Source organism: Lissotriton helveticus, chromosome 3_1, assembly GCF_964261635.1.
Source record: "Lissotriton helveticus chromosome 3_1, aLisHel1.1, whole genome shotgun sequence".
Taxonomy (NCBI): Eukaryota; Metazoa; Chordata; class Amphibia; order Caudata; family Salamandridae; genus Lissotriton; species Lissotriton helveticus.
The window spans coordinates 278,165,956-278,187,963 of record NC_136061.1 but is presented as its reverse complement, the minus strand read 5'-3'; the positions used below and the strand labels follow the sequence as shown (position 1 = coordinate 278,187,963).

The following is a 22,008-nucleotide window of genomic DNA, read 5'->3' as shown; positions in this document are numbered from 1 at the left end:
AGGTGGCTGTTTAAGTAGAATACTCAAGTAATTAAGTGGACAAAGTTCCAAGTAATGAAAGGCCTGCCTAATGGGAAGAAAAAAACATGAGCAAAATGGAGACCTAAGTCAACTAGAGGGTCATATGGAGGAACATTTTCCTGGATTACTCTGAAGAATTCAGATAAAAATATAAGTGACACTGTTCTTTTGAGAAGCTATCCAGTCCTGTCTGTTGGTCCAGAAGGCAATTCTCATGCAGTTATAAATGGGAGGGAGTAGCTTGCATAAGTGCAGTTACAAACGTTAAAAATTAACATTAAAACTTTGGTAATCATGAGGTGAAAAACTAAATGGTAACATTTCATATTGCCCATATAACTTGTTAGTACTTTCAATTTCAGTTACAAGTGTTACCTTAATAGGGGGAGTAGCACAGTGTGATGAAGACAGTAGGTAGGGTTCTGGACTGGTATAGCTCGGCCTCTCTGCTAGATTCAGATAAAGTTCCTCTTCATTGACAAAGCTGCTTTCTTCGTCCAGCAAGGATGAAATACGAATTACAATGGCACTAGTGTTATCTGCCCGAAGCATGCGCTTCCGCCAACGGCCCAAAGCTTTATTCACAAGCATTTTGGCACACGATGGTCCGTATTCTCCCTGTAAAATGAAATGGAAATAGGATGAATAAAGAATTAATTAGCTTACTTTTTATGATGATATTCCTTAATAGCTAAACACAATAAAAAAAATAAAAAGTTCATCATGTCAACTATGTGGCCTTCGTCCTTCAGGACTGTTGTGTTACAAACTTTTTGGCATTACTGGAAACTACTTGAAAAGCTTGAAACAGCTGCCTGTCTACGGTTTACCATCTCTCTAGCGCGATCTCTCTCTCTCTCTCTGCACCCATCAAGTTCTCGAAGAGAACAAAAGCAAGCAGCAAACCATCTCACATGCCTTTAATAGTTTATCCTCAATTTGGATGCAAGGTATATCCTAGACCAGCTGCCAGAACACTACAGATGTGTGTAGAAGGAAATCATGCCTACATTTCAAACACTTTTACAAAATTGTTATTATGCATGATTTATTTTAGCCATCTTCAATGGTAACGTTTTACCTTTGTGGTAAATAAATAAATAATACCCTATTTTTGACTAGACTTATAGCATAACAGATAGCTCAATAAATAAGAGTCAAGATTCGAGGTAGTAGGAGTTTCTGCAGGTTTATTACAGCATAAGGACAGGATCAGGACAACCTGCATGGGAATAGGACAATAAGGCCCGGCAGCTGCCGGGGCTGGGTCTGGGATGAGCGCGCTAACATTCAATAACAAAACATTGACTTATATACATAGCGCAAACACATAGCATTACATTGCAGTAGGCGTAACAGTAGGTGGAGTAGAAGGCGTGACGCGTAGCAGTCGCGAGAGATAACAGAAATAAGGGGTGTAACTGGGAGTTTACTTAGACATGTGATGCAAAACGTAACAGAATATGTCATGAATGGGCGGAAACATTGGAGGGGGCTACCTAAGGAGCCGGGACCTCTAACCTAATGGTGCGCGAAAACTAGCAATGACGTGTTACTAGGAGAAGCTGGGGGCTACGAACTCTGTGCTAGGAGCAGAGACTAGAGTCTGGAGGGTCGGAGCGACATGTACCTAAACCCTATCTGGTATCTAATGTTTAGGGAACATGTTGATATAAACTAGAAGTCATGAGGGGAAAAGCTAACTTGATTCTAAGACTGGACCATGCATTATTCTACATGTAGTGCGTGAAGAATATTAAATGACCATTAAATACAGTATTTCTCTAACGTGGAGACGAGAAGGCTAGACAATGACGGAAACTATTGATGCAGTTCAGTAGCTTAGGAATGCAGAGGAGGAGGACTGAACTGATAACAGGAACTATAACATACTTTTGGCAGACTCAGAGGCAGAGCCGGGGTGCACCGGGCACTGCAAGGCAGGAAGTAAGTGAAGGGTCGAGGATACAGGTGGGGGCTGTATCGCTCCTCAGCGAGACTTTCAGGAGACAGGAGCTGAATCTGTGGTCCGGGCCCTTTTGAGGCCTGGAAACGGAGACTTTATAATTGAATAACGTGCACACTGAGAAACGTGGCAACATTACTTACATAGGCCTGATATTCGTAGTATTCACGAGGACTGGAAACTAACATATTAGAGGTGGACACAGCTGGAATTGCGTCATTAATCAGAAATGGGGAATAACATATGCATATTGATCATGCACACATAACACATGATGGATGAGGCGTAGGGACACAGAACATGGCAAAATTTACTTTTCCACATTCCCTCCTTGTCACTACGTTTCCATCAGGAAACATCAATATTCATGATACCGTCTATCATTTCATACAGTACCATTTGCTCGTCTCGAATTGTCTTGGAACGGGATTTAGAACAGGGCTTGGGACGGGGAATACAAGAGGTAGCACACATGCTGCAAATCGCAGGGCCACATTGTATACAGAGGCAGCAGCTAAATATGATCGCTACTGCAATACCTAGAAAGGACAGGACTTTCCATCCCCATGCGGAAATTACATTCCAGAACCAACCGGACCATGTCCAGGTGTCTGGATCTTGGTGTAACAGATGGGCAATTTTATGGAGTCTGGTTATAGCTGAATAAACAGACGGCGCGTTATTTGGAATGAAAATGCAACAACTGGATCCGAGAATTCTACAGGCCCCGCCCCTATCGGCCAGTATGACGTCAAGGACGAGACGATTCTGTAAAACGACAATTCTCATAAAGGATTGCTCTTCAGTTAAATTACCTAGAGCGGAGGCAGTCTCATCTACTACTGCTTCAAGGGTTCTTGTTAACCTACGGATTAGCTTACTATTTACAACTGTACCTAAATAAGGGAAAACACCTTTATCTATATCAATGAATTGCTCTGCGGCGGTTTCAGTATAATCGACAATCGGGAGATTTCTCTTGTGTCTAGTGTGTACTAAGAAAGAATTCCTATGATAGTCAGGTGGGGCTAGAAAAACAGGTGGCAGTAGGAAAGCAATGTAACAGGTTCCCTCCCAATCGAGGGGCAGACGGACATATGCAGTTTGACCACAAACAAAATAAGAATGACGTGAAGCTTTAAAAATAGATTTCCTACTGTCACTATACTTGATAACAGTAGTACATTCACTATGACCTATATGTACAGAACCATAACTACGGACACATAATTCGCCTTTGACTGGTAGTACTGAAATAGCGGGTGAGTCTGGAGTAGTATCAGACTGAACATTCAGGACCATGAAATTCGACGAATAATTTCCTAAATTATATACTTCATTTTCTAAATCTAAACCTGTTCTGTGGGGGAAACCTTGCTTGTCTGGGAAACATGTACTGTTAAGAAAAGACATATCTGTTGAGGATGACGTTAACATGGACCATGCTCCACACGAACCATTGTGTGAGAATGGATAAGGAAAGAGTGGCAGAACTCCCTTCGGTGTCTGGAAAGGGGGGAGTCGACCACACACCCAACAATTTGTGGCATTGCTGGTCTGGTGTGAATAATGTAACATACGGATAAATGTGTTATTACGCATGGCGAGGCGGTATGAATATTCGTGAGGAGGTAGATCACTAAACGTGTGCTCTACTGTAGCATGAGCAGACAGATTTACATGAGGAACTGGAAAACACAGATAGAAAGCATAGCTGGTGCAAGAAACCATTATGCTGAGAAATAATACGAAACTCAGAAAAACGATACATTTGATTGAACTTTGACTGACTCTCTCACTATGGGGGTCTATTTTATACATGTCAGAAACAGTCTAACCGTTTCACCTAGGGGAGGACTTATACAATCAAACTGGCTGACTTATTAGACCTGAGCTTTAACTTATACTCCTGTTGCGGAGTTTTCTCTAACAAGGGAGGGGTTGTAATAATGTCTTGTGCGGGACAGTCCTTTAAAACAATGTTCTGGCAATCCTTCGAATCCTGGGAAATGTTCTTGGAAATGTTTTTGAAGACTGGTTTCGGTCCTTTGAAAAGTTTTACATGAGAAAGGTGGACCCACCCCTTCCTGCCTTCCAACTTGACGGCAGTTCGGGTGGTCAAGAGGACCTGACGTGGCTCCTTCCAACGTGGTTCCAGCGGACTTGATCTGTCGAAATTTCTGATCATCACTAGGGAGCCTGGAACGATCTCGTGCGGTGCCACCTCGGTATTGTCTGGAAATGCGGCGGCAACCTGTGAACGACATGAGTTGAGGGCAGACATCAAGGAAGCTAGGTAATCTGTCAGCATATTACATGAAACATCGGTAATACTTCGGGGTCTAGGAGTACCCCACATGTTAGGGGGGCGGCCGAAAACGACCTCATACGGGGACAGACCTGATCTGGAATGTGCGACCATACGCATGTAAAACAGAGCGACTGGCAGAGCTACTAGCCAGTCCACACCCTTGTCTTTACAAACTTTTGCTATACGGATTTTCAGAGTCTGATTATGCCTTTCGACTAGTCCAGCTGCTTCTGGATGGCGTACACAATGGAACTTCCACTGGTACCCTAACAAAAGGGAAACATGTTTCATGAGTTCAGATGAGAATGGCTGGCCGTTATCAGAATATACGACTCTAGGGAGTCCATATCTAGGGAAGAATTCACGAACCAACTGCTTGGCAGTGGTCGCGGCTGTGTAATCTGGGACTGGATATGCTTCTGTCCATCTGGACAAAGCGCATACAACTACAAGGACATACTTGAAACCTCGACATCGCTCCATTTGAATATAATCCATCTGGAGGACCTCAAAAGGGTGGTCAGGGGGCTGGAAACCACCTTGTTCCACCGGGACACTTTTACCTGGATTAAACTGACAACATATCATACAGGTACGGACTTTCTGCTTGGCTGCAGCTCGTAAATGCTTGTTGAACCAAATGTTCTGGATACTGTCTAACATAGCTTTTTCTCCTAAATGTGCTGGACTATGTGCGGTATTGATAATGACTTGAACCATAGAATCGGGGAGAAACCATGTGGCTCTACCCTTCGTTAACCATCCTTGATCTGTCTGGACCCCTCCTTGTACAGACCATTTCTTGATTTCATCGGGAGTAGCACGTAACTGGATATCTATGACATCTTGAGTAGGGTCCTTAACTGTCATGCATGTAGTCAGATCTGGAATATGTGTCATGTTTACTGGAATATCTGGAGTCTGTGCTGTAAGCTTGGCTGTGCGGTCTGCTAAATCATTACCTTGGGAAATAATGTCAGTAACTTTCGTATGTGCTTTGCACTTCATGATAGCAATAGATGTCGGTAAATGTATGGCATCTAACAGGGCTTGAATAAGGAGACCATGCTGAATCTTGGTTCCATGAGAAGTCATAAAACCTCTCTCCTGCCAGAGCACTCCGAAGTCGTGTACAACTCCGAATGCGTAACGTGAATCTGTGTAAACATTAACCTTCAGGTTTTTGGCATGTATACAGGCTTGTGTCAGAGCGACTAGCTCTGCTGCTTGAGCGGACAGGGTGTCAATACGGTGTGTTTCAATAACTTCAGTGTCAGTAGTCACTGCATACGCGGCGACTAGTTCTCCTGTACTAGTTCTCATACATGAACCATCCACATAAAGTGTCAGGTCAGGATCTGGTAACGGAATATCTGTCAGGTCTTGTCTTGGCTTTGTCGTAATGTTAACTACTTCCACACAATCATGTGTGTCTGGATTTAAATTAACTGATGGTAACAGTGTAGCAGGATTCAGGACGTTGCAGCGTCTAATTTCTATGTGTGGCTGGAACAGTGTCAATTCATAACCTGTTAAACGTGCAATTGTCAAGTGCTGAGTTTGTGTTCGGTTTAAAAGAACTTCTACTGAATGTGGGACCTGTACTGTCAGGGAATGTCCTAAAACTATGGAATCACTTTGTCTGATAGCTAGTGCTGTGGCTGCAACTGACTTGAGGCACGCAGGCAACGCCTGGGCGACTGGATCTAATGTGCTCGAAAAATAAGCACAGGGCTTGTATTGACCTGCTTGATCTTGTGTGAGAACAGATAATGCTGTACCTTCGCGTTCTGTAACGAAAAGTGTAAAAGGCTTACTGTAGTTCGGTGTAGCTAGGACTGGAGCTTGACATAGGGCTTTCTTTAACTCGTTGAAACTAAGTGTATGGTCAGATGTCCAAGGGAGGACAGTCGATACGGCTGCCTCCTGTGTCGTTAACTGTATCAGTGGCTTGGCTAGGAATGCATACTGGGGAATCCATTGTCTACAATAAGAAGTAAGGCCGATAAAAGCACGTACCTCCTTCTGGGTTCTGGGCTGGGGAAGACTCGCTATTAACTGGATACGGTCGGGTGTCAACTGCCTACCCCTCTTGGACAGCAAGTGTCCTAAGTATACCACTTGCTGGACACAGAATTGAAGCTTCGAAGGTGACACCTTGTGCCCCATCTCGGCTAAAAAATACAGAACTGTAAGTGATGCTCGCTCGCAGTCACGTTCAGAACGGGCTGTGATCAGTAGATCATCGACATACTGGAGCAGGGCAGTGTCAGTTGGCATGTGAATATTGTCTAGTTGTCTCTTGAGTGCTTGACTGTAAATACTAGGGCTTTCTGTGAAACCTTGAGGAGCGCGTGTAAACATATAGCTCCTTCCATTTAAACAGAATCCGAAAAGAAACTGGCTGTCTGGATGAATTGGAACACTAAAAAATGCATTCTTGAGGTCAATAACAGTGAAAAACATGGCTTCGGAATCAATGGCTGTTAACAGGGAAGAAATGTCTGGAACAACTGGGTACTGAGGAATAATACATTTGTTAAGCTCTCGTAAATCAATCACTAATCGATATACTGGGGGTGCATTTGGATCAGTACGTTTCATGACTGGAATGATCGGAGAATTGCATACATTGGAGTCAGTTTCTACAACTACTCCTTGAGCCATGAGCTCGTCAATAATTTTGGATAAGGCTGCTACAGCCTCAGGTGGCAATCTGTACTGCCTGATTCGTGGTAACACTACACCTGGTTTGAGAGTCACACGATAGGGTGTGATTTGCATGTAACCTACATCAGTTGGACCGTGCGCCCATAAATGCTGTGGAACATTAGACAATCTTGAATCAAAATCTCGTAATACATAGTGACCCTTAAAGTCACGTAGGAACAGACGTATTCCCTCTGGGGAACAGCAAATAACTGCACCTAATTCTTTCAGTGTCTTAATACCTAATAGATTTTCTGGACATGACTTAGTAAGTAACAGATCAGTAGTACGGGACAATGGACCTACTTCTAGAGTAACTGGCTTTGATATCTCATTAACTATGGGTTTTCCTGAAAATCCAAGGGAAACATTTCTTGAGCCTGAGAGCGGAGCCCCTGGAACTTCGGCGCGACTAATTGTGGTCCTACTTGCCCCTGTATCGATCAAAAACTTTCTGTCTTTCCCTAATACTTGACTATGAACATAGGGACCTTCTTGGTCTACAGGTATCTCGATGAGAGGCAAGCCTACCTCCCTCTCTAGGCTGTTTCATGAATATGACTGGTACTCTGGATACTCGGACTGTGCATACTGGTACATCTGTGATGTGACATGCTGTGTTGCAGCAATGGGCTGCGGTACTGTAACTGTCTGTGGTGCATTCTGTGACTGAGGAGTCTGTGAAACTTGTTCTTGTCTCGGCGGACGTGGTCTTTCTTTAGTCTTACCAGTAGCTATGTTGTGTTTCAGAACTGCACACTCGTTTATAAAATGACCTGGCTGTTTACAATAATTGCAGTTCCCTTTAACGGGAGCTGCAGGATGACTGGCTTGATTCGGACCCCTCTTCTGACTGTCTTGAGGAATAGATTGTGCAATTAGCACTTTCATTTTCGTGTCTTTCATACGTTTTCTCTCGTGTTCTTGCTCTTCCCTGATTCTATTCTGGTGATACTGGAGCATCTGGAGCATCTGGGACGGAGTATTTGCTTGCCAGGTGCTTTCGACTTTCAAAACTCGGTTTTTAATTTGTGGACTTGAATTCTCGACTAATTTGGTAACGAAAAGATGAGGGTATGACTCACTACTTGTCTTGAGACCACTGTTGATACTGAAACATTTTTCAAATCTAGAATAAAAATCACTAATGTCTTCTTCTTGTTTCTGTTTACAGGCTGAGACTGCATCCCAGTCTTCTTTCCTAGTTGTCAATAATCTGGGTAAAACTTGAATCAATAATTCTGGTAATTCTTTACATTTATCTCCAAGACCGGTACCTGGTACTCGTGCCTTGTCTTCAGCTTCTAGAGCTGCCCAATCGATCTTTTTCTCTCCCACCTCCCATTCTTTTTCCTTTAACTTTTCATACACCCCTGCGGGTAGCAGGACCTTTAACATTTTAATGATATCTGGGTAAGTGTATTCTCCCATACGGAGCATGTCTTTTAATTCTCGATGGAACCCTGCTGGATCTTTGTCATGACAGGGAATTAATTTCTTCATTTCAAGAAGTTCCATCTTTGATATCGGAGTGTATACAAACACTCGTTGCATTACGCCACCCGCCCCTTGGACTGGGTGGACTTCTCGTAGCGGATTCTGTCTGTCTATGTAGAATGGTTTACTTTCTGGGGGTGAAACATGAACAAAATGCGGGTTCAGGAACGTTCTATACTTGTGGCGCTGTTCTAGAATGACACTAATTAAATCGGTACCTAGACCTCTCCATCTGTACTGGAGTAACTCGTTCAGGATATCATGTAACGGGCCTGGATCAGAATGTTGACCCTCATACAGGGTAATGAGGTGCTGGATCATATACATACCCACCAGTCGTTGCTCGGCTGGGGGCAGTTTCAGAAACATTTGTGCCACTATTTCGTCTGGAAAAGTGGTAGAATCAGTAATCCATCGGACTGCTGATCGGGCTAGTTCTTGTTCATGCATGGTACTTAATTCGCTATAACCGACTCGTGATTTCAGAATGTGATCGGTAGCTTGAAATACTTGTTCTAGAGAGCCTCGTTCTGGTGCTGGATGATGAAACATAGACTTAGGTTCTGGACGTAAATGGCGATCTGGAAATCTGGATTTTCCTACATACGCTATTCTGGCGGGATTCTCGTTCTCTTCCTCTTCAGGATCAGAGATACTTTCTTTCTCGCTTACTTGTGCTGCTTTACGCTGTTCGTGTAACCTTATTACTTCTTTACGAATTTTCTTGTACATACTTTCCATGGCACTAATGGTCTTGTGCTTACCCTCGGCTATATTATCACTCCACCTTGTCAGGATTCTCATTTCGGCGGGATCTTTAGACGGGTAATCTTGTTCTCTTATTAGACAATTGATCAGGAACTTTAATATCATGAGCTGAATCTCGGCTTTCCTTTGAGACATAATCTCGCCAATACTTTCTGGATCATCCCCTGTACGGATGAAACGATATATTCTGTCTAGATCTTCTTTCATATTTGGTAAGGTGACTAGATACTCGGTCACCCTTCTTACGCGTACGGAATATAAAACCATATTATACTCGCCTGGGACTGTGTCATAGACGCATTCGGCAAGGGCTTGTCTGATTTCTGTAACTGACTTATTACTTTTTGGAGTACGCTGTGATGCTTGAGCATGTAATTCGAGTGCTGATAAACGCTTGTGAGGCGGCGGGGTTTGAGGAGGACCTCCTCCTGCGGCCCCTAGACTAGAATCGTCGACTGACATTCTTCGTGCTTGCAGGGTCGGTAATTGTAACGTGGGCTGAACTTGTATGGCAGACTGACCCGGGGGTACCGTAACAGGTACTCCGGTGTCTGGAGAAACGGGAAGTGCCTGATTTACAGGGACAGGTGGAGCGCGAACTGGATTTGCATATTCTGGAACTGTGTCGTCCAAATAGGACGAAATAAAAATATCAGCTGCGGTCGGTTTGTGACGTAGCTTGGTCGGAACTAATGGTGGCGGGAAATTACTGGGTGCCTCTGGGGTCGCTTTTAGCAAGCCTTCGGCAAGGAGAGGATACATACCCTTAATAAGGGCATGCCTCTGTCTGTCTGACTGTTCGGCTTTGACTTGTTCACCTATCTCGATTAATTCTCTTTCTTGGGCTCGTTCTTGGGATTCTCTACTTAACTCTGACTTTCTGACTTCCTTTTCCGTTCTTCTATGCGCTTCCTTACGCCATAACTCGATGGCATCTTTCTGTGACTGTCTGGCTTTCTTTTTCCATAATGCTTCTTCTACTCGCATGATACATTCGGCATCCCATGTACCCGATACGGGCCATCTATACTTTTCTTCTAACTGTTTGGTATACTCTACCCATAAATCTAGATACAATATGGCGCTTATGCCATGTTTCTGATACATAAAGTGACCTGGACTGTCCCTGGGCGGAACAGGAACTGCTGCTTCCAGCAGACCCTTTCTAGTTTTTAACTGACGTAACTTGGAAAAGAGCGGCATTCTAAACTTGAATCGGAACACAATACAATACACGAAAAACAATAACAATTGGGAAAACAATTCAGGCATACCACGACATTGGAAATACATTAAACAACATTATAAATAACAGTTCGAACAGAATACTACCTGAAAATACTGAAAACAGAAACAGAACAGAATTCTCGAGAACGGAACAGACTAGAGTTACTGGATGCACTGCTGTAACAGTACGGAACATACCGGTCCCATAAAGGAACACATCAAGACCCGTATCCACCTAGGTGAACACTTCGTTTGTGGGCTTGGGTACCACCAACCCACGGACCAGGAGTCAATTTAGACTGACCCTGTCTAGACACTACCCCAGCAATGGTACTCACCGGGCAGCACGGAACGGAAGGCCTCGGACGGGACTGGACTACGACGACGAACTTCGGACTTCGGACTTCAATTACGGGTGGACCTCCGGATACCTCGGACCTTGGACTCTCGGCTTGGGCTCTGGTCGGGACTCGCCGCGTTCCTCCACCGTCTCGTTCGGATGCTGGACCGCCTCCTCCGTGGGCCTGAGGGATACTTGAGCAGAAATATCTGCCACTGCGCAGAAGAGTTCCGTCACGACTGCAGAGGGTCAGGGGGTCGGCGTGGCTTCACCGACGCGTGGGGAAAGGGCAAGTCCCTATTCGGGCGCCATTATGTGGTAAATAAATAAATAATACCCTATTTTTGACTAGACTTATAGCATAACAGATAGCTCAATAAATAAGAGTCAAGATTCGAGGTAGTAGGAGTTTCTGCAGGTTTATTACAGCATAAGGACAGGATCAGGACAACCTGCATGGGAATAGGACAATAAGGCCCGGCAGCTGCCGGGGCTGGGTCTGGGATGAGCGCGCTAACATTCAATAACAAAACATTGACTTATATACATAGCGCAAACACATAGCATTACATTGCAGTAGGCGTAACAGTAGGTGGAGTAGAAGGCGTGACGCGTAGCAGTCGCGAGAGATAACAGAAATAAGGGGTGTAACTGGGAGTTTACTTAGACATGTGATGCAAAACGTAACAGAATATGTCATGAATGGGCGGAAACATTGGAGGGGGCTACCTAAGGAGCCGGGACCTCTAACCTAATGGTGCGCGAAAACTAGCAATGACGTGTTACTAGGAGAAGCTGGGGGCTACGAACTCTGTGCTAGGAGCAGAGACTAGAGTCTGGAGGGTCGGAGCGACATGTACCTAAACCCTATCTGGTATCTAATGTTTAGGGAACATGTTGATATAAACTAGAAGTCATGAGGGGAAAAGCTAACTTGATTCTAAGACTGGACCATGCATTATTCTACATGTAGTGCGTGAAGAATATTAAATGACCATTAAATACAGTATTTCTCTAACGTGGAGACGAGAAGGCTAGACAATGACGGAAACTATTGATGCAGTTCAGTAGCTTAGGAATGCAGAGGAGGAGGACTGAACTGATAACAGGAACTATAACATACTTTTGGCAGACTCAGAGGCAGAGCCGGGGTGCACCGGGCACTGCAAGGCAGGAAGTAAGTGAAGGGTCGAGGATACAGGTGGGGGCTGTATCGCTCCTCAGCGAGACTTTCAGGAGACAGGAGCTGAATCTGTGGTCCGGGCCCTTTTGAGGCCTGGAAACGGAGACTTTATAATTGAATAACGTGCACACTGAGAAACGTGGCAACATTACTTACATAGGCCTGATATTCGTAGTATTCACGAGGACTGGAAACTAACATATTAGAGGTGGACACAGCTGGAATTGCGTCATTAATCAGAAATGGGGAATAACATATGCATATTGATCATGCACACATAACACATGATGGATGAGGCGTAGGGACACAGAACATGGCAAAATTTACTCTTCCACACCTTAGCAAGACTATAAATTACATGTAATAGTAGTTCAAGTGAATTTATATGTGAAGTTATTATTTGCAATGTGAAGACATTTCTAAAACACCGTAGTCACAAGGATTAATTTAATGTTTTTGAATAACAATTCAGCTTGAGATGTAAGTAAGGATTAGTTACTTACCTGTAATCCTAGTTCTCTTCCAGGGGTATCCTCATCAAAGTCATAAGCATTAGAATATTCCCACCCATGCGCGGGACCCCGGAAACACTATATGTGCCCCACATATATATATATACTTATATATATATATATATATATATACATATATATTTAAAAACATGCAATAGCAGCCCAATCACACCAGAGCTGAAATATGCAGTGAAGAATTTCCACCATACATGAATAATATGCATTAGAAACATGAGAAACAACACCAAAGATTGTTTAGAAACTGTTTTAATGCTTAGGCAGCAGTAGAAATTCTTATAACTCACTGAAAGCATAGAAAGCTCCCAGGCTGCATTGCAAACACACAGTCTAAAAAGACTGAAAAGCTAACCTGTAGCTGTATACAAAAACTGACACCGTGCCTTTAAGGCACCCATGACCCCCGGTATCCCATCATGCCTCAGGGGTGACAGTTAGGTCAGTTGTTGTTTTCGGAGACTGAAACAAACCCAGTAACAAAATAGGTTAACAATATCTCCTTATTAAAGAATATCCTTTGCCCGGGGAGGCGGGACGGTTGCTTATGACTTTGATGAGGATACCCCTGGAAGAGAACTAGGATTACAGGTAAGTAACTAATCCTTCTCTTCCAGGGGATCCTCATCAATAGTCATAAGCATTAGAATAGAATAGCGAGCCTCTCCTCTTCCCTGCGGGCAAAGGAATGACAAGACAGTAATCTCATAAACAAGCCTGAGCAGGCTATAGGCTACCCAAACAGATTTCTCAAGGAGGCTTGCCCTACTTGAGTATCGGCCCTGGAATCAGATTCGAGACAGTAATGCCTCGTAAAGGTATGAACCGATTTCCAGGTTGCAGCCTTGCATATTTCTGACATTGGAATGTCATGTAAGAAAGCTACTGTAGCGGCTTTCCCTCTAGTGGAATGCGCTTTGGGTGACACCAATAAAGGCTTGCCTGCAAGCTGATAGGCCAATTTAATGCAAGAGACAATCCATCTGGAGATGGACCTCTTGGCTGCTGGAAAGCCCGTCCTCATTGAACCATAGTTCACAAACAGTTGATCAGTTTTCCTGATCCCTTTAGTCTTTTCCAAATAGAACTTGAGCACTCTTAAGATCCAAGGAGTGCAGTGACGGCTCGGCTGGGGTCGTAGGATTTGGAAAAAACGAAGGGAGGGAAATGGACTGATTTATATGAAAATCAGAAACCACTTTAGGCAAGAAAGATGGATGAGCCCTTAGGACTACTCTATTGTGGTGGAAAACAGTATATGGTTCCTTCGCACAGAGCGCTTGTATCTCGCTTACTCTGCGCGCTGAGGTAATCGCCACAAAAAGGCAGTTTTCCAAGAGATGTTGCAAGGTGGCCTTGTGGATGGGCTCGAAAGGAGGTGACATTAACCTGGATAGAACCAGGTTCAATTCCCAAGGAGGAGAAGGATTTTGCACAGGGGGATACACTTTTTTCAACCCCTGGAGGAAGTCCTTAACCACCGGAACCTGAAAGAAAGAAATCTGATTAGGCGATTTCCTGTACGCTACTATGGCTGACAAATGCACTCTAATGGAAGCATATTTCAAACCAGAAGTTGCCATGGAAAGGAGGTATGGCAGGATTACCTCTTCCTGCCCTTTAGTTGGATCTAAGTGACGATCCCTACACCATATGTAGAACCTTTTCCACTTGAACGCATAAGACGCTCTCGTGGAAGGTCTCTTAGCCTCCTTTAACATGTGCATACATTCGGGAGGCAGATTCAAATGCCCATATTGCAGGACCTCAGGTGCCATGCTGTCAGGTTCAGTGATGAGAGGTTGGGATGCAGTATCCTCCCGTTCATCTTGCTCAACAGGTCCGGTTTGCAAGGAAGTCTTCTATGTGGACATACAGACAGATGCAGCAGGTCCGGGTACCACCACTGTCGTGGCCAATCCGGAGCTATCAAGATCATCTCCATGTCCGACCTGAGGAGCTTGGAAACTACCTTCGGAATCAGAGGCAGGGGAGGAAACGCGTAAGCAAATGTTCCCGACAAATACATCAGGAGAGCGTTCCCTCTGCGTCCCTGGCCGGTGGAATCTGGACGCAAAGGCGTGGCATTTTGCGTTTTCTTCGTCCGCAAACAAGTCTATGGCTGGACGACCCCAACAACGAAAAAGCTCTTCTACCACTTCGTCGTTTAGCACCCAGTCTGGCTGATCTTCGAAGTGCCTGCTGAGTGCGTCTGCTTTGATGTTTAACTTGCCTGGAAGGTGCCCCGCCACCACTGAAAGGTTTCGAGAGAGAAGCCAGTGCCAGATGGTTTGAGCCTCCCGGGAGAGAGGGCGTGACCGTGTGCCTCCTTGTTTGTTCAGATAGAACATGGTGGTTGTATTGTCTGTCTGAACTAAGACTGAGTTGGACTCGATCGCTGGAAGAAAAGCTTTGAGAGCTAGAAACACCGCTCTGAGCTCCAGCATGTTTGTGGTACGACCGCTCCTGTGCAGACCACTGACCCTGAATCTGAAGGGGACCCATGTGCGCTCCCCAGCCTTGTAGAGAGGCATCTGTCACTATAGATTGGGTTGGTAGTGGCTGGTGAAAAGGCAATCCCACCAGCACATTCCTCGTCAGAGTCCACCATTTGATGGCATCCTTCGCTGCTTGGGAAAGAGTGATACGATCTTCCCAACGCCCTGTCGCCTGGTCCCACTGGTCTTCGAGAGCCTGTTGTAGAGGCCACATTCTCAGCCTGGCGTGCGGGATGAGAAAAATGCAGGACACCATGGAACCCAGCAGGGAGGCTACCTGCCGGACTGTTGGAAGCCGAGACTTTAATAGAATCCCACACTTCTGCCTCATGGAAAAAAGTCTCTCCTCCGAAGTTAACTCTTTTCCCAATTTTGTGTCCAGAACGGAGCCTAGGTAGTGGATGGACTGTGTCGGCCGCTGGACTGACTTCTCCAGGTTCACATGGAGACTGAGACTGTGCAACTGGTGTAGGCAAAGTTGCAGATCGTGCGTTACCTGTACCGGAGACGGGCCCTTTAGGAGCCAGTCGTCCAGGTATGGGTAGATGAAGAGTCCCTTTTTGTGAAGAAAAGCCGCCACCACTGCCATGCATTTGGTGAAGACTCGTGGTGCGGACTTGAGTCCGAAGGGTAGCACCTTGTACTGGTAGTGTTTGCTTCCTACGACAAACCTCAAGTACTTGCGATGCTGTAGAGCAATCGGAATGTGAAAGTATGCATCTTGCAGATCCACCGAACACATCCAATCTCCGGCTTCAAGGTGTGAGCATATTTGGTGAAGAGCTAACATGCGGAACTTTTCTCTGACGATGTCTTTGTTTAGGAGACGCAGATCGAGTATAGGTCTGAACTTGTCCTCCTGATCTTTTTTGGGGACAAGAAAGTATCTCGAGTAGACTCCCTTTCCTCTGAGAGGGAGGAACTTCCTCTATAGCTCTTTTTTGTAGTAGGACTGTCACCTCTCTGCGGAGCAAGCTCAGCTGGTGAGGGCAAGAGTTCTTTGGAGGAATGCTTTTCGGAAGCGCACGGAAACGTAGCCTGTATCCATTGCGCAGTATATTCAGCACCCACTGATCTTTTGTGATGCTGACCCACTCTGCCAGGTGTTGTGAAGCACTTCCTCCCACTGGAGTGGGCAACTGCGCCAGAGGAAGCCACTGATCAAGCCGTTCCTCCTCTCGTGGTGGTAGAGGACTGCTGGTGACCTCCTCTACCTCTGTTGGATTTGCCTCGGAACTGGGATTTTCCTTGATTCTTATTCTGGGACCATTGAGGGGTTTGAACCCTCTGTTGAGCCCCTCTCCCCCCGTTGGTCTTAAAGCGGCGTTTGAATTCTTTTTTCTTCTCCAAACCCACCGCTTTTACCGTATCCAGTTCAGTCTTCATACGGGTCATCTCTTCGTCAGCATGTTCTCCGAAGAGAGAGGAACCCAAAAAGGGAAGATTAAGGATGCGATGCTGAGCATCCGGCTTCAGCCCTGTGAGGCGCAACCAAGCCGACCTCCTGGCACAAACCCCATGTGAGTAGGAATGTGCCGCAAGCACTGCACCGTCCGCTGCTGTGCTTATCAACAGGTTCACCACCAGACATCCTTCTGTCATAGGTTCTTCGAAGTCCTTCTGGTCTTCCTTTGGCAGTTTGGACTTGAACCTTTCCATGGAGTCCCATAAGGCTCTGTCGTATCTACCCAGCAGTGCGGTCGCACTGGAGACCTTCAGTGTGGAGGCAGCTGAATTGCACACTTTGCGACCCCACGAATCCTGAGATTTGCTGTCCTTATCTGGTGGGACGGAAGAGGAAGCAGCAACTGCATGAGTCTTCCTCGCCGCTGCCACTATCACAGAGTCTGCTGGAGGGTCAGATTTTACAAAAACTGGGTCAGAAGAAGCCGGTTTGTATTTCTTCTGTATGCGGGCTGGCACCGCTCTGATGGCTGCTGGAGTTAGGAAAACGTCCTTGACCAGATCCATAATCCCCGGGACTAAAGGCAGCAGTGGACGAGAGTTAGATTTTTTGTGCAAAGTTTCAAAAATTACTGTCGTAGTAACCTGGGGGACAGACATTTCAATGCTCAGCTTCGGAGCTCCTCTTTGCAGGACATCCAGATAAGTGCCGATGTCATCCACTGGAGAGGATCTAGAAGTAGGACTATCCGTCAACGTGGGAGAGTAATCCCTCTTGGAAGACCTGGTAGAAGAGGTAGATGAAGTAGACGGAATTCTTCGACGTCCACGGTGAGCACCGTGCCTCCTCTCACGTGATGATCTTGGGTGCTCTTCTCTTCTAGGAGAGCGAGATCTGACCGGATCCTGTCTTCTTGGTGAACGAGATTTTGACAGGATCTTCTCTGGGAGATCGGTATTTCACCAGATTTTCCCTTCTGGGAGAGTGAGATCTGGTTGGTCTTCTCACAGGTGATTTGCCTGCTTGGCGCCTGGGAGGACTACGCCTGTCCACTTCATCCACCAGTCTCTGGAGAGGAGATCTGTGTTGCGGACTGACATACTCGTGCATACGTTTGGTAGCCCCTGAATCTCGCCAATGGTCCAATGACTTGTACCATCTGGGTGACAGTCTGACCTCCGCAGCCGAAGGATCTGGCTGACGCACAGGAGATCTGAAGACAGGACTTCTGGACCTTGAGGATGTTGTTGAGGAGCCAGAAGACTGAAGTAGAATGACGAGAAGCTGACTCCGTAACCATGATCACAGAGTTTCTTGACGACGATCGAGCCCTTTCTGAATGTCTCGACGTTGAGCGTTCTGGCGTCGTATGTTTTTCTCTCGACGTCGAACGCCTATGGGGAGTCAGCGGGTCCAACAATCTCGACTTCGAATGCCTCGACGGCGATCGACGCGAGGATCTATGGTCTCTCGACGTCGAACCGCGATGACCAGCCGTCGACGGAGCCCTCTCTCTACGTCGAACGGCGATGACCAGCCGTCGACGGAGCCTTCTCTCTCGACGTCGAACGGCGATGACCAGCCGCCGACGGAGCCCTCTGTCTCGACGTCGAATGTCTGTGCGACGACAGCGGCGAGGTACTGGTCACCCTCGACGCCGAGCGTCGACGAAACGCCGACGGAGACTGCATCCTCTACGCCGAACGTCGTTTCTTAGACGACGGCGGAGGAGTCACACTTCGACGCCGGTCGTCGCCTGGATGACGACGGCGGAGGAGTGACCTCCCTCGACGCCGATCGTCGCCTGGTTGACGACGGTGGAGAGGCCTTGGATCTCGACGCCGACCGTCGCCCGGTTGACGGCGGCGGAGTTACATTCCTCGACGCCGATCGTCGCCCGGTTGACGACGGCGGTGGGGATTTCGACGACGGAGCTGGATCCTTCTGCGTCGTCGACGTACCTGCTCTTCTTTTCGACGGCGAGCCCGCCGTCGACGGTAGTGTTAAAGACAAACGACCCACCGGTGGTTCTTTTCTCAGCACCAAGCCTGACGCCGAAGCTGAAGGGTGGGAAGACTTCTCTTTTGAAGATGTTCTAGCCTTCTTGGAACCCTTCTTCACCGGAGACCTTCCTCTGGATGACCTGTGAGCCAGGCCATAGATGCGAATTCTCTCCCTGTCTTTGAGAGTTCTTCCTGACAGGTGCTCGCAGTGAGGACAGGTGCCTGGATCATGTTCTTCAGGCAGACACAGGATACAAACGTCGTGGTTGTCTGATTTTGCCTTCTTGTTGCTACAAGAAGGACATTTGTCAAAAAGTGAAGGCATTCTCAGCTGAAAATGCTCACTAAACGGACTTAGACAGTTTCTTACTTGACTAGATGTAAAATGTCAAAGTAAGCAGAAAAAGTTGTTCAAAATGAAGTAATTTTCTGTCAGAAAACAGAAATTAGTGGAGCTGTGTTACCAGGATCCTTCCTGAAGGAGCCGGAAAGAACAACTGGCCTAACTGTCACCCCTGAGGCATGATGGGATACCGGGGGTCATTTTAGACTGTGTTTGCAATGCAGCCTGGGAGCTTTCTATGCTTTCAGTGAGTTATAAGAATTTCTACTGCTGCCTAAGCATTAAAACAGTTTCTAAACAATCTTTGGTGTTGTTTCTCAGGTTTCTAATATGTGTATATATATATATATATATATATATATATATATATATATATATATATATATATATATATATATATATATATAAATATATATATAAATATATATAAATATATATATAAATATATGAGTATATATATGTAGGGCACATATAATATAATGTTTCTGGGGTCCCGCGCATGGGCGGGAATATTCGAATGCTTATGACTATTGATGAGGATCCCCTGGAAGAGAACTGATGAAAGGTAAGGGCTATCTGGTCACTTAAATAGTGCACATAACCTCCCAAAACGCTAAAATGTCCATACTGTACATGGAGAGCAGGTTGTGGTAGATAATTCTTACTCAACTCCTAGAAATATGAAATAGCATGTATGGAAGACGGATATGAGGCGTCACAAAGTTGAAACTAATCTGCTGGCCATCTACAAAACAAGGAGGCATGATTTACCCAAATTCAAGAACGTCATCAAAGTGACTAGGGTCAACAATATGGGAGGGAAAGTTAACAGTCTTTTCTTCTGTGGCTTTAGTAACCGATAAAATAGTTAGCCTCTAAAATCAAAATTCGGAGTAATGACTTGTACTTCAAGTTCCTACTTGTTTGTGGTACCTGTGATATGCTGTACTGGCAGGAACATAGCTTGACCAATCACAATGCCACCACTTCTGAGCTGCAGTTGACAAAACTGCCAATCTCATTCAAACCAGCTTCCTCAAGCAGATTGTGTTGATGGTCTGATCAGGACAAAATTCCCCAAGAGGAACGGCTGAAGGGTTATGTGCTAGGTTTGAGCTCCTGGACATGTATGCGGTAGAGAAACCAATGAAGCAACCAACATCCCTCAGGTCTATCAGGTAAGCACAACAGACCCCGCACATTTGCACATCGGATTGGCTGGTGGAAACCTCTCATTAAAATCTTCCCACCAGATGCAGGACTTTCAGAGACAGGTTGAGAGGCAGGCATACAAAACACACACAGTATTTGTGGGGGTCAGTTATTGCCTTCTTTTTCCCACAACAGCATTTGGAAAACAAGCATTCACCTAAGCAAGCTCTATTAGCTTTGTCTATGTTTTTTTTTAAATGTTGCACCGCTTAAATCAAAGGCAAATATAGAAAAAAGCTCTATGACACGGCCAGTGCTGACCGCATCACAGTATTTTCTTTACTGTCAGTCATTTAGCACAGCAGCACAGTTGTACTAAGGCTAAAAATAAGGGGAAAGAAAGTGATGCAATGCAGCGAACTCTGGCAGTATCACATCGCTTTTTATCTCTGTCAGATGGGGGTTGGGTCCAAGAAAGGGGGAGTGAGGCATGGGGCAAGCAATAATCGGTCCATTATTTAGCCTTTCGTTGTTTTTTAGTCACATGTTTAAGCTAGGTCTTCAGGTTGCAACATTTCAAAGTCAATAGTACATTTTCTTTGCACCAATAAGAAAAATTTCCTGAGACAAGCAAAGCTAAAACAGGTTTCTATTCCTTTTCAAAGTACACCTGCCTGCTAGATTAAAATCTATGCGTCATTAAAATGATATAAAATCAATTTCAATTTTTTACTACGTGTTTAGGGCCTCCATCTTGGGGTGGTTGCATGTGTTTTCTTTTCATTTGTTTCATGCTTTTAATAGAAAAATACGCTAGCTTGCCAAGGAAAGTCCTACTGGTTTTGCTAGAGCTTTTTATTTCCTTAGAGAAACAGCTTTGAAGTAGTTTAAGGCCTAACAAAGTTTCTAAACTTGATAATACACGACTGGTATATGAGAAAAATGAATATGTTAATTACCCAGTAAGCATCGGTTCGTAGCATGGTGTGCTGTAGATTCACATGCCCTGCATACTTCCCCCATCTAGTGTTGGGTCCAGATTGAGCAAAAAATTTGTTTCCCTCGAAGAAGTCTTTCGGGCAATGAAGCAAAGTGACACCGCCTCTTGGTAAAAAGGCGTATGGGCATCGACTGCATTCTTAGATTGTTTTCCCACCGGAGGGTGAGAATGGAGTGAGAGTAAGAATCAGTAAAGAGACGTCCATGCAAATGAAATAGTGTAAAGGAACTGCAAAGGCCACAGGTGTCCAGGGAGAAGGGTAGGCACATGTTAATCTACAGCAATACATGTCACAAACAGATGCTTACAGGATAAGTAACCTATTCTGTTCGAGGCATGTGTGGCTGTAGAAATACATGCTCTGCATAGACGGTAAAGCAATCCCTCTCTAAAAACTGTGGCTATCCTGTGGGTGTTGCAGTTGTCTGAACGAGTACGTAACACTGCCTACTGCCTGCCCTATATTGGCTTGTTGGCGTGCTAAAATATCCACACACTAATGTTTGGTGAAAGTGTGTGGGGTAGACCTTTACATATATCAGCTATTGGTATGTTTCCCAGGAAAGCCATGGAATCCCCTATTTTACGAGTAGTGTGTGGGCCCTAAGGCGTGTAGGCAACATCCTTTTAACTCTGCCATAACATGTCTGAATGTATTTAATTATCCAGCTAGAAATGCCAGTTTGAGATATGGGCTTTCCTGTGTCTGGGAGCGAACAAGCAACAAAAAGGCGTTTTGTTTTATGGAACTCTATTTCTGTCAATATAAGACATTAGAGCGCTTTTGATATCTAGGATATGAAGGGTTCTTTACGCAACTGAATCCAGTTGCGGAAAGAAAACTGGCAACTCACCGGAGTGATTGAGGTGGAAAGATTAGACCACTTTTGGAAGGAATTTTGGGTTGGTTCGAAGGACCGCTATCTCTGTGTAGCCAGAAGAAAGGTTCTTTCAAGGTTAATGCCTGGAGCTCATCAACATGCCTAATTTAGGTAATGACCACTAAGAAACTTTCCAAGACAAGATTCGTAGGGAACAGTTATGCAATGGTTCAGATG

The 22,008-nt window shown here is 45.3% G+C and overlaps 1 protein-coding gene across 1 annotated transcript in view; it reads right to left on the bottom strand.

Moving 5' to 3' along the window:
• PPM1D (protein phosphatase, Mg2+/Mn2+ dependent 1D) overlaps positions 1-22,008 on the bottom strand; it is a 212,737-nt gene that overhangs the window by 31,478 nt on the left and 159,251 nt on the right. Inside the window, exon 5 of the mRNA XM_078679807.1 lies at positions 397-639. Coding sequence (XP_078535933.1) covers positions 397-639 — 243 coding nt within the window. The remainder of the gene's footprint in view (positions 1-396; positions 640-22,008) is intronic.